At 37.7% G+C, this 14,378-nt stretch overlaps 1 protein-coding gene across 2 annotated transcripts in view; it reads left to right on the top strand.

Moving 5' to 3' along the window:
• Positions 1-14,378, top strand: part of LOC136857675 (golgin subfamily A member 4) — a 443,088-nt gene that overhangs the window by 386,271 nt on the left and 42,439 nt on the right. For both annotated transcript variants that reach the window (XM_067136518.2, XM_067136517.2), the window contains 2 exons: positions 7,518-7,652; positions 12,933-13,070. In XM_067136518.2, coding sequence (XP_066992619.2) covers positions 7,518-7,652; positions 12,933-13,070 — 273 coding nt within the window. The remainder of the gene's footprint in view (positions 1-7,517; positions 7,653-12,932; positions 13,071-14,378) is intronic.

Raw genomic sequence — 14,378 nt, 5'->3', positions numbered from 1 at the left:
ATATTCAGCTGTTGAAGATAGGCCTCCCAGGTAAAACACATTAATGACAGTCTGTAGTACTTATGGCTAGAATATAGCTTACTGGTCAGAGTGTCACTTGGAAGCTGCAGTATTTCTCTGTCCACATGTTTGATCATATTGTCAGCTTTGATTAGACTCTTCTTGGGAATTTTATCCACTGAAGCTGCCTTGAGAGGGTATATTAAGGAGGGACCTATAAACTGATTGATGGCTGTCAGCTTCTGATGTGGTTGAAGTAGGTGGGTTCTGGTAAGTTTATCCAAATTACCCTTCAGTTTCTCCAGGACTTGATTTACATTAAATATCAGAGTGTATTTGAAAGTAGCTCCCAAATATTTGACCTCCTTTTTTTTTTTTCATTTTTACTTTTAATGATACCATTCACTGTTAGTATGTTATCAGTGTCAAGTTTACCATTATTGACTATAATGACACTTGATTTATCAGTATTAACCTGTAGGTCTATTTCTCCAAGTAGGTCAAGTAGGTTGACAACATTATTTACCAATCATTCTTGTGAATATTTATCATGTCTAATTCAAGTGTTTGAAATTTAGATGATGAATCTATACGGGATTTTCTTATGGAAGACTCGTGTTCTAAAATTGAAGTGAACATGATGATTCTGATGCTTCAGGCATGTAAACTTAGATAATGAGCTAATTTTAAATTGGTGTGAAGGGGATTCTCTAGTGTGTAGTTTTATACCACTCCCTAAAAATTTGGGTTGTTTCCCATGTACAACCTGCAGCAACACGATGTGAGCCCGTTGTCAAGCAACGTACAACAGGAAAGCAAATTACTGGTTGTAAACAAGGATATCCATGCCAATTGTCTAATTAGATTAAAATTTGTATTATAATGTTTTCCTGTAGGTTGGAGGCCCAGACAAAGAATACACCCATGGTATCCCCTGCCTGTTGTAAAACGCAACTAAAAGGGGCAACCAAGGAATGATGACATTAGAACCATGAGATTACTTGTGATTAGTACCACCTTGCGATGAAAACCAGGGGACTACGTTATATAGGAACAGTACCATTATGTGAGAAACACTACGGGTGTGGACGTTGTTTGTGATTTGCATCATCATGTATATTCCACTGGCTGGTTCCACTGTTTTCAGAATGGATCTGCATTACGTATGAGTAGTACCAATTTATGAGAAACACCATGGGTCTACATTGCCTTTGATTGGCACCACTATGTGAGAAAAGCCACGGGTTTGGCTGGCGCCCGTGATTAGTACCACCAGTGGTGGTTCTGGTATAGCGCAATGGAGCAATGAACCTCCAGTTTATATAAAATTTTATTCAACTACTTAATATTCATAACTCCCTTGTCAATCTCGAAGCTCTTGCTTAGCCCATCTATCCGTAATATACTCGTACTGGCTTTCAATTCATGTGAACTGTGCACGTTCCGTGGCTGGATACTTGTCTGGAATGAACCCCTTTCGAAGGCGCTCTCTCCGTCCGTACCTGGGCGAAGGGAGTGGCGAGACGCGGGGGGACATCGGCCGGCACGTAGACAAGACCAGGATATCGCAGAAACAGATATCCGTGGTTTATGCATGCGCAATATGCCACTCTCTCTAGTCGTGTTGTCGGGGGTGTTGGGGCAAGGTAGACTGACCTTGTGTTGGGGTATGTGCCTGCCATCTGTTGCCCTTACAGGAATTCAACTACGTAGCAGAAAATAGTGCACATAATTGGCGCTAGTGATGAAGAGCATCATTACTGCCAGCAGTCACATTAAACTGCCAAATTCCAATTGATGTATTTTCCCAAATTTAGCCTTCTTTGGAATAATTACTTTTTGGAGAGAAAATTAACTTAAAAATCACCGAGGCAAAGAGTAGCGGGAATGTAATACCAAAGAAAACGCTAATTTCCTAGCCACAGGAGTTCTTAAAATTAAGTTACCAACATTGCGAACATACATCCCTAAAGTTTACTCTGTTTTTCAAATGTGATGCTAGTGTTTACAACAGTTTGCAATAGTTATCATAATTCGTAATATTATTGTACGCTGTGCAAGCGTGAGTGTTTTTCTGCGCTGTTGTGCCGTTCAGAAACTTAATTTTTAGGACATAAAGAAGTTACAGTATTTTCTCCGTGTGTGTATTTTTGTGCACTGTAGTTGCGTCCATAATTTTTCTTCCCGGGAAAGGTAAGGAGCTACATAATGAGTTTGAACAGTGATATGATACTTAAGAAGACAACCTTTCCTTCTCTCTCTCTCTCTCTTGAGCGTAAACTTAAGATTAAGATTAAGGATGCCGGACGCCCAATGCCTAATCTTGATATAACGAGGCATCCTAAAAGTAAAAGTAATGAAATCGTGTGTAAATTCAGATTGGATTTATACAGTATAAAATAATCGAGTGGATCTGTGGGTGCGAAATTACTAACATGTTGATTTGTTTTCCTTTTTTTATGATTCATGAGTGATGAAAGCGAAGGGACTTGGACCAAAGTTGGAGAGTGGTAGATATAGGATATCTGTCCAAAAATAATAATAATAAAGAAACACAGAAGTTCTAAATCTCATATGCTTGCCCAGTTACAATTCGATCTCCTGGGAAGACATGATAACCATCAGTAATTTGACTGTGCTTACAGGCAGTCTGTGGAAAGAGACAACGACCAATTACAGAAAATTCGTTATGTGCTGTGTAAAGTATGTGGCGCGTTTGAGGTGGCATTGTGCAGGCATGACGAAACAAGTGAATCATCGAATCCTGGCATATTTCGAGGCCTCGTCAATTTTAATTCTGAAATTGACGTTGCATTAAGAGACCATCTGTCCAAAGCTGCTGTTTTCAAAGGCACCTCGAAAGACATTCAGAATGATTTGCTTTCGTACATGTATGAAATCTGTCGTGAGAAAAAAAAAATCACCACAGCGCACTTCATTTCGGTAATCGCAGATGAGACCACCGATATATCAACTACAGCACAATTTGTTATTATTCTTCCCAACGGTAAGCCAGTTGAAAGATTCTGGGGTTTCCTCTACCCTCTAGTCATGATGCTAAGACAACAGCAGAGTGTTTAAAATTTTCTTTGAGCGAAGTTGTGGATAATAGAGATAAGTTGATTTCACAAGGTTATGATGGAGCAAATGTAATGAGTGGTCACCATTCAGGGTGCAAGTTCTCATCAGGGAAGATTTTAGGCATGCACATTATGTGCACCGTTATGCCCATTCTCTGAACTTAGTCATGGCACAGGTGACATGGGGGAGAGGAGATATTGAGGGGGGGATATTTCCTTCTGTTGAACCCCCAGTGACGAAAGTCACGCGCCGCCACTGAATACCACTGTGATGAAAATCATGGGTCTGCGTTGCCTGAGAGTAATACCATTATGTGAGGAACACCATGGGCCTGTGTTACCTGTGGGTGATGCCATAATGTGTGATACACCGTGGGTCCACATTGCCTATGATTAGTACCACTATGTGAGCAACACCAAGAGTATACATGGCCTGTGATTAGTTCCACTAAGCGAGGAACTCCACGGGAATACCAGTGCCCGTGATTAGTCCCACTATGTGAGGAACATCATGAGTTTGTATTACCTGTGAATGGTGCCATTGTGTGTGACATACCATGGGTCTACATCACCTGTGGTTAGTACCATCATGTGAGAAACACCATGAGTCTGCATTACCTGTGATTAGTACCACTATAGGAGGAACACCATGGTTCTGCTTTACCAGTGATTAATACCATTATGAGGGGCCAGTGACCTGGATTTTGGACCCCTTTATATAACTATCATCCCACTGTGAATTGGATCCACTGATTGTTTTTGTTTCGTTATAATTTCTTCATCATCATTCATTTTATATTCTAGTCAGTGGATACATTTGAAGTTTTAATTTTCGTTTCATTCATTTCGTGATGACCTAGCTGTTAGGCCTCTTTAAACAACAACAATAATCATCATCAGTATGTTTTAATAATAATAATTGTCTTTACATTCCATTAGTATATTTTAGTAAATGTGTCCTCAATATTTGTCAAATTTCAAGATATTAACCTAACTGGCATCCATAGCTACGTCAGATTATTTATTTATTTTTTTTCATTTGTAGAGCTTCATAAATCTTCATAAATTTATAATTTAGTTAAGAATTACTGCCCTTTTATGATAATTAAAACTCCTGTTTGTGTAGAGGAAAATGTGATCTTTCTTAATAATCCAAAAGTTATTACAATCATTGCTTTCCCTAGTACTGAAAAAAATTGTAAAAAACCATTAAAAGTTATGTAATTTTTGGAGGGTAGCACATTCAAATATGTCTGTCTCCAATGTATTAAAGACTGGGGTAACACAGAATGATCAAAGAACACCATACAGCCCGAGGTCTTTCTCATTGCTGCTGTTTGCTAAATTCCATCATTTATATTTATGTTGGTAAAAGAACCTGGGGTCGTAACAAAGCCTCTTTGGAACTGATTTGAAGGTATGTATTTTGTAACAAGTTTATCAACAGTCTTGGCTACTGTACGCCAAATACTGATTGGCCTTCACTTCGAGATATCATCCTGATCGCCTCCCTTAGGTATAAGGACTGTTCTAGCAACTTTGAGAACCTCCAGTATAAATCCATTCCAAAGCATTGTTTTAATGATATGAGTGATCACTTCAGCAGCAATAGAATCTTTTACAGACTCAACAGTAACCTGTTTGGACCTAGGCTTATATCAACAGCTATGGTGTTACCAACTGTTGGGAGACATCAAGTAATATATCATTGGCATTAAGATTTGTGTATTCTTCGTAAGAATATCTTATGTGATTGTTCCGAGTTTCAGATTTATTTCTGAAGTACTGTTCAACCACATCTCTTCCCAAGCTCAGATGATGAGTCTTCCTGTCATACAAAATTTTCCTAACCGCCTTTCCTCCTTTGGTAAAGGAATTCAAATTGAGCGAGTTCATATTCAAATGTATTATTACACCTTTCCCAATCTTTCTTAGAAGCTTGCTGAGGGCTACTACACATAACTGCATTGTAAAAGTGATGTTTCACCAGATATGAATGAGGAGTCTGAACAGAAAAGAGAAGAAAAGCCAGTATGAAATGGGAACCGCAAAGAAAAATGAACCAAATTAAATGACATGGAAATGAACTACTTATTCCCGCCAGCCCCATTTGATACACGTTGGATACAGTTTGTCAATATCTAATTTTCTTCAGGACATAGTTCCTTTTATCCATAGCTACATTAAGATTCTTCTAAAACACCGTCGTTTATCATTTCTTTATGAGAGGTGTTTCCCAGTAAACTGGACCCCATCAACATGACTTGTTTACCACCAGTATCTTACAGGTTTGTATAACAATCACAGCTGCTTATGGTGACATTGATTCAGCAACTTTATAATACAAAATGAATATTGTTGAACATTTAATCTTTCAATACATTTCTCATAATTTTATGTGTGTCGTGTGACAGACAGTGGCATCTTTATTCATGCATATTTAGTGCATCTAAAACAATGGATGGATTTTTTGACAAAATTTCAACTTCAATGCAACACAGTGTTCTTCTTAAATTCTTATGTGTATATTTTTATCACTGAAGTTAAGTGTAGCTGAAGAAATCCCAAAAGAGGGACAAAACCTGTACATTTTAACATGACTTGTTATCCTTGGTGATTTAATGTATATCATGAATTGTACTGAAAGGATGGAATTTATACATCTCTTGCAAGAAGAACTTAATAGGGAATGATCCTCCTCAATCCACATTGCCATTGGGCTATGAAAACTTGATGGCTTTTAGTATAATTTCCTTCAATGAGGGGGCCATCATCTCACCTAAAGGGGCTCGTCTGCCCTAAGCCGTTAGCCCCCCTACAGAGTCGTGTTATTTACTGCTGCCCAGCACATGATGTTGAGTCACTGGCAGTGTGGTCTGCTCCATTACTATAGAGAAAAATCCAATAAGATTTTAGTGATACATTTATATTAAAATGCTGAATAGTTTTAGTCTACAAAGCACATATATGACCATTCTCATATTATTTTTAGATATAATATTATTGTTCAATTATCACACAATTCTGATAGAACTACTTGTTTGCTTCAAACTATCTCGTAATGCTTTTGAGGCTCTTTCCTTCTCCTCTGCAGGCAAGCCTTTAGCATTAGTGACCTGACTCTTATTGCTCTTTCTAAAATCTTCACATCAATTTTTTTATTTGAGTACTGTAACTGTTTCCCAACTAACTATACATCTCATCAAATGGCTTAATTCATCTATTCAGAATCTAGACTTTCTGAGAATGTTTAAATTTTGTCAAACTAGTATTCATATTTTTTAAACTTTTATTGTTGTTAATAAAATGGTTGCAAGGAAAATAATATGCAGTATAAGGTGGTGGTGATTATTGTTTTAAGAGGAAGTACAACTGGGCAACCATCCTCTATATAACACTAATCAGAGGGAAAAAATGGAAGGGGTACGACACTTCAAAAATGAAGTAATCGGCCAAAGGAAGACAAGGGCCATGAAGGGTGTGAAAATGAAAGACTCCCTAGCCCTCGCAAACCTAATAGCGTCGGGGTCAGAAAAGAACAAGAGTTGACCAAGGGAGGTTGGATAGGATAGATGAAGGTGAGGAGCCTGGCTCAAGTAAGTGGAAGCAATGCCAGGACTCTGCTGAGGGCCCCATGGTCGCCAACCCACGCTCCAAAGTTCAGAGCCCCTGAGGCCTGCAGTATAAGGATAACAAATATATCGGCTTCCTGTACCAATGTAACAAAGCTTCTGCATGTTGCCTACTGAATTTGTTTCTTACATATGTGATGTATCCCTGCCTCGGATGATTTAGAAGTTTTCTCCTGTGCACTTTTGAACAGAAAATTTGATCCACAGGGTACCTTGATGTGTTAAGAGGTTAATCCCTAAACATGTCAGACTGGAATGAGGTTAACTTGATTTTTTTTCTATGACATTGTTAATGGACGTGAATTTGAAGATATGCAGCAAGAGCATTTGAACTAAGAATCATCCCTAGAGTATTTTACCTGTCAGCATTCAAGGACAGGACAGATATCACAAAGTAGTTTTCAATATTTATTTAAATTAGGTAGTTTCACTTACATAAAACAAAATTGAAATTTAAAAAATGAAAATTACTGAACTCAGAAAGAAAATAAGTCAAATAGCATACCTTGTTTTTTTTAAGTTCTAATGCTCTTTCAGTACATTACATTAGAGGAGAACACTTCAGGCTCTTAGAGCTAGGATGTAATGGTAAAGAAAGGTACCTACAGGAGTGAAAAAGGAAAGGAAAGGCAGTGTAGCTGTCAGTACCCATGTAGCATCACACAATTGAATAATGTTATCCAAGGGAAACTAGACAGGAAAGTAAATAATTCAGTTAAAGGCTTACATTTGGAAGTATTTTCTTAGATTTTGAAGAACAATGTATGTTTATATGATTCAAAGGAATTAAACAACTCTGTTGCAGAATATGAATGCAGCATTAGATCAACACGTCAAAGATAATAATGAGGTGGCTTTGACTTTGGCACGGCTAGTGGAGGAGCGCCAAGTGTTACACACACGCATTCGTGAGCTAGAAGACCGTCTGACTACAGTTCAGGTATGTCGCAAGATTTAAATGATCATTGTCTTTATTATTATTATTATTATTATTATTATTATTATTATTATTATTATTATTATTATTATTATTATTATTATTATTATTATTATTATTATTGAATGAAAATCCACAGTCTGCTTCCAGTCATTCAGCTGGGTCAGGAATGGAATGAATGAAGACCCCATCTAGCGGTAAGGATAGGAAGTGTGCCGGCTGCCGAAGCCTGTCGCATTTCTTTTGGGGCAATGATTAATGAATGACAGATCAAATGAAATGATATTGGAGAGTCTTGTTGGAATGAAAGATGACGGAAAACTGGAGTACCCGAGAAAAACCTGTCCCGCCTCCGCTTTGTCCAGCACAAATATCACATGAAGTGACTGGGATTTGAATCATGTAACCCAGCAGTGAGAGGCTGGCGCGCTGCCGCCTGAGCCACGGAGGCTATTATCATTATTATTATTATTCATGTAAATGGAAAGTATTGCAGAAAATATACCAGAAGAACTTGAATATATGCAGTTAGTAGTAGGTCTATTGTATATAAGAGAAATACAATTTAAAATAACATCTGAGGCTTTCACAGCCAGTATCTCAATGAATATAGACATTTTAGAGACTTGTAGGCCATGGTTGAATTGGGTACCTAGCTACCAGCATTTTGCTAGAAACTGCAGCCATCATTTTCGAGGATCCACTCTCTCCTAAGGTCAGACCTTGGCCTACAAGCTTGGAAAATGTCTTTCATATGCATGGTTTAAATAATTTCCATACTGAATAGTCATAGCCGTTGAACCCACACTCCACACAAATAACATAAATAAGTATTCTACAGGGTGTGTTCATCAAAGTTTGATGGCAACATTGACCCTTGATCAATGTTATGAACAGGAGTAATAGTCATAGCTCAAGGACTGTTATTACTTATGTCCCATCCACTCTGTCACTGCCATTGTCACTTGTGTGGTTTTATGCTGGTAACCAGGAATGAGTTAGCTGGAAAATTTATAATGTCCAATAACGGACCAACTATATTGGTATTATTCAAGAGTCACATACATTAAAATCCAACACTTCTTTGTATAATCCAATATTAACACTTTATCAGTATCACTAATCTATTTTTGCAATGCCATTTCACTGGAAAACCGTTAATATATGTAATATGTGTAATAAGTATGCACACACAAAAATTGTGTCGTGCAACTTGTGTATTATGCAACTCCCATCAACAGGAAAAAAAACATTACAAGATACTGAGGGAATTTCCCTCATCAGTAGAGTTGAAGGAACAGTTTCTGCCATCTATGAGCATATTTGTGTACCTGCTCAGTTAGTAAAGCTGCAAAATTTGAATGGAACATACATGTTTCCATCCTGAGAGAAAGAAAAGTAGAGTGTATATTTGTTTCTGCCCACAAAGAGTTACATATGTTATTATTGAGTTAACTGACTATGCTGTAAGGCTTATGGCTGTAAGGTTACATTCAAGAAATGGTGGGTTCCATCAGCAGAAAGCAGAAGGTGTGCATTAATTAAGACCACTGCCACTACCTGCTCAGTCCTGTCCATTTCCTATCCCAGCTCTCCCTAAAATCTTCCTGTGCTTAATGTTAAACATTTAACAAACATTTATTTTATTTTAATTTTTTTTTAAACCCAGTTGTGGCTTTGTTTTGGTTCTCAGTCTCCATTCTGTCATCTTCTAGAGAATTCTCAGCTCATTTAAACAAGTGTTGTCCCTCATAAGATTGCAGATTTTTTTGCCTGTTCCCTTTCTTGAACAGGTGAATGATAACACACTTCCTCCAGTTTATGGATACCTTGTTGTCCTTCCAAACTGCATTGGACACTCTGTATAGGCACTGCAGACTCAAACCTCTGGTATTCTGATCATGTCTGCATTGGCTTTATCCACTTCAGGTAATTTTCCTTTAGGAGTAGTTCATAATGCTACTCGTGTGCTCTCTGCAGAGGCTTTCACATTTCGTTCTATGTTTCTCTGCTCTACCTCACATCATTTCATCAGGTGGCCAGAATTGTTGTTCTGGACCTCTCTGATGTCTCTTTTTGTGCTAACCAAGTTCCCATCCTCGTCTTCAAAGGCTTTTATTGTGTCCACTGATTTTCTTTTGCCTTTGACTAAATTTTATAAGGATGTGAGGTGTTCACTCCATCACTCTCAGAACTCCAGCCCAAAAAGGTGAATATAGCTCTGAAGAAGACTTCCATCAGTCAGTCCGAAGCAGCTTTCTGAGGGGAGTAACAGCCCCAAAATGTTCATAAGAAGCTGCCTGTGTGAAGATATGAAAGACAGATGTCAAGGACCCAATTATCCCTCTCTCAGAGAAAATGGCACCAGTTCACAGCTTGCCATGTGGAATTTGGAAATTGTTGAACAGGCTGAGGACAGAAATTTCACACTACCAGACCGTTGTGAAGAAGAGGAACATGCTCAACAATAGCGATGAGCCGTGCGACTGTGGTATCTTACAAGAGCCAGATCACTTGCTGGTCTGCCTGTTGATGAAGAAAAAAATGTTTAAAAGAAAACCCTATGGCTGCAAATACTAAAGCCATAACTGTTGCTACTCACTGACAAAATGATATTTGATTCGGACTTGAAAAATAATGAATTTCACCATGGTATTTCCACCTCTCTCATATTTGTCTTCCCATGGGGACTTCATTTGCTTTCTGGACGAGAATTTTTCAGTCTAATCCATTTTTCATCTCTGGTTTTCACTTCATCTCTTATTAACTGTAGTCCTATTCTTATGTGGTCTTGACAGTCTCACTCTCTTATCTGTTTTCTGGAGCCCTGGGAGATCTTCGTGCTTGGTATCCTTGGAACGTGAAAGTCTTGCAAGTCTGCTACTTTTAACCTCTGGTCACAGTTTAGACTCTCACAATTACTTTGACAACCATCACAAGTTTGCTCTTATCTTCTTCCATAGGGGCTGATGACCTAGATGTTAGGCCCCTTTAAACAACAAGCATCATCATCATCATCTTCCATATACCATATTTGCTTTTTTTTTTTCCCCTTCATAATTTTAAGGCAAGGAATTGAGGGGAGGGGAAATTATGCAATGATTTCAGAGTTCAAGCAAACATTGTAAGAACATTTTCATAAAATACAAGAAATACTGACTTGTAAGCAAGAGATATTAATAAATAACATATATTTAATTATGTAACTCATCGGATATGCACATAAGCAAAGGTTTTGTGCTAAAACTTGAAATCATGTTCAGTTAGCTGTGTGTAATTGTTTAATTCACACTGTTCTTTTGGTGCTGCTTATGAAGAGAGAGGCCAACTTTTGGCTTTATCAGCACACTTGTTCTACTGCGCTGCCACCAGCCAACGAGAACAAAAATCTGTTCTAAACTTAAAATATCCATGCCTTTCGAGCCTTTGTATGTCTGAGTCTTCCACCGGGGTTACGTCGTATTTAGTACTTTTGTGTTGGCTAGAAAGAGGTCAGTGCTGCCATCTGAGCAGATTGTTCACAGCGCTCATTGTAGAACATAACTTCTCGTTATCATATTCCGATTACACAGGACAATTGTTTAGAGAAATGTTACCAGCTTTCAATATTGCGAAGAAATACGCATGTGCCAGAACCAAAACATCTGCCATTGCTAATGAAATGGCCCAGGATGCAGATTCTAAAATGATTTAAATTTTAAGGAATGAACCTTCTGCGATACCCTGTGATGGTAGCAATGATACAGGTAGTACATAAGCTACCAGTATATCCTGTCTTTGTGTCACGTTTCAACAAAGAATTCAAGATGACTGAAAATTGGCTGCTATTCATGGAAAATTTAGAAAATTGAAGAAAGTGATGAGTTATACAGCAGTGTTTAATTTTTTGTGAATTTGATCTCAATTCATACCCAAACAACAAACATACATACCTTTTCTCTTTCCCTTTTCTGCCCGCACCATGGTGAAATATAGTATATGTGATGAAATCCATCATTTAAAAAAATTTCCAATTTTTTTTTATTTCCAAACATTGTCAGGTATGTTAGGGTAGCTGAGTTAAACAGGCAGTGGAAAAATTACATGTAAAAAAATATATTTGGTTTTCAGTCTCAAAAAAAATTAATGGCAAAAATATGCAATGGATGTTAAATACGCAAGCAAACACAGTATTTTAGTCTTATGTTGTTCGTTCCACCTGTAAATGGAACTGACGTTCTTCTTGAACCAACTGTTACCAGGTGGGTTGGCCGTGCAGCTGTCAGCTTGTATCCGGGAGATAGTGGGTTCAAACCCCTCTGTCGGCAGCCCTGAAGATGGTTTTCTGTGGTTTCCCATTTTCACACCAGGCAAATGCTGGGGCTGTACCTTAATTCAGGTCACAGCCACTTCCTTCTCACTCCTAGGCCTTTTCTGTCCCATCGTTGCCATAAGACCTATCTGTGTCGGTGCGACATAAAGCCAATTGTAAAAATAAAAGAACCAACTGTTATTTACACCAAGCTCTTTCTCATGTAAAAGTAGAGAAGATGCCCTTCTTTTGCATCCCTTCCACCTTATCCATGTGATCACACATCATCTGTACCCAATCCTTTCCATTCCAGTCTGTGCATTCTGATTTCTGTGACGATGGCTCTTACTTCATCTTCTACACACTCCAGGAAGTGGTTCATATCCTGGCTGCCACCTAATCTGGGATGCATGCACCCGTTCTAGTGTCAGCTTCTCCTTTTCAATATGCACATCACCTTCATTACTTTTTCATTGACATACTGGATTTTATTAATCTCTTTCAGATCACTTATGCATCCAACTCCAGTCTTCTTCTTTAGTGTTCCTGCCAGGACACCGTATAGTGTTTCTTCTGTTAACCTTTTCACTTTGTTTCATTCAATCTCAAGATGGCTGTTTTCCTTCTTTTTTGTAAGGCGCACTTACTCTTTGCACTTCCCTGTTAGGCTATTTATATTAATCCTCCCAATGCGGTCCTGACAGTCCTGCTCTCTTATCTGTTTTATGGAGTCCCTGTAGGAGATCTCAGTCTCTCTAGGGTTGATGCATTGTCACACTGTCCTACATACTGACAGGTTGTAAGCCATCCTGCTAACCCATGTGCTCAATAAAATGTGAACACTGTATAATTTTTTATTTAAGGTAGTACAAAAAAATTGTTGGTTATTTAACATGTTATATTCTAATAACCATTTAATCTTTGATATAGATACTTCTTTCTGAATGTACTGCACTGTGCACCAAAAGTTATATTTATTTCTCTTAATCCAGGCAAATGAATCAGCAAGCAAAGCAGCTTGTGCAACATTAGTTCAAGAAAAGGCCGCTCTTCAACTTGCCTTGGCTCAGTGTAAAGCAGAAGCTGCCACTAGTCAGCGTTCTTTAGCAGAAGACGATATGGATAGTCGGGTGAGTGTAGTGTATTTCTGGCATTGGAAGATGTACTACTCATCCATCACCTAACTTTGCCATTTATCTTCTATACAAGATACATAGTTTAAAATTTTAGATAGCAGTATTTTAGTAAGATAATTCCTGAAAGTATAGTTTACCCAAATTAATTTTTAACTTTTTTATTCTTGATAGTATTCACATCACAAATTTAAAAACTTTCCCAGACTACTCCTGTAAGTACCCTTTTTCAGTATTACAGTCGAACCTCGATATCTCGAACCTCCATTACTCAAATATTCAGTGTCTCAAAATAACCTCAATTTCCCGGGCATTTGTCATATTGTTCACATGTAAGTATTTATTTCTCTATTACTCGAAATTTGGTTACACAAGTTTCTCGATTTCTCGAAGCAAACGTTTCATCCCTTGAAGAAAAAAATACTCTGCAACTTGTACAACATTGACTGTGCAATACAGCATTTGTAGTTTGTGAGGAGCAGTTAACAAGTAAAGAAATGATTACAGTGATGCTGGGAGCTAATATTATGGGAACCGAATAACAAATTTCTAGTGATCGGAAAATCGGTGAAGCCTTGTTGTTTTTCGGGTGTGAATTCATTACCGGCCACATGCAAGAGCAACCCCGGAAGTCGTGGATGATGAGCTCCATTTACAAATCTTGGCTGCGTGGTTTCAAACCTACATACAGAGTCAGTTGAATATAAATGACACTTTTTCTCACAGCAATAAATGTTGTTGAAAAGTATGTGGAAGAAACAAATGTTAACAGCAAAAAACAGAAGAGACTAACAAATTTTTTCCAAAGATGTTAACTGAGGTTTCTTATTTCACTACTGTATGTACTGTATTCTATTTTCCAAAAAGTTACTTTAATAAGGGTCATAATTAAAGCAATGCCATAAAATACGAGTTTTTAGTATATTTTTAAATACTGTATTCAGTATAATCCCAACAATACATATGATTCAATTAAGCTCAAAAATGATATTCTCTATGTCTCGAAATTTTGATAACTCTTAAAGAAAATTTAGCTCCCATGGTGATTCTCGAGATATCAAGGTTCCACTGTATTGGTCCTGAAATCCAGTCTGACTGATTTAATTTATAATATAACCAACAGTACAAAGCAACATAAATTTAATGTTATTTACTGTACACATACAGTATTTATATCTTTATTATAGACTGCTATGCCTGTCAGCATTCAATCTGAAAGCCTCTGTGAATTAACTATGCGCCTCCACGATCATCTGTCTGCAACTGGCCCTGTAGCCTCGTTTAATTTTGCATCTTTAAATCATT

The sequence above is a fragment of the Anabrus simplex genome, chromosome 1 (genome assembly GCF_040414725.1).
Source record: "Anabrus simplex isolate iqAnaSimp1 chromosome 1, ASM4041472v1, whole genome shotgun sequence".
NCBI classification, from domain to species: domain Eukaryota; kingdom Metazoa; phylum Arthropoda; class Insecta; order Orthoptera; family Tettigoniidae; genus Anabrus; species Anabrus simplex.
This window is presented reverse-complemented; position numbering and strand designations above follow the sequence as displayed.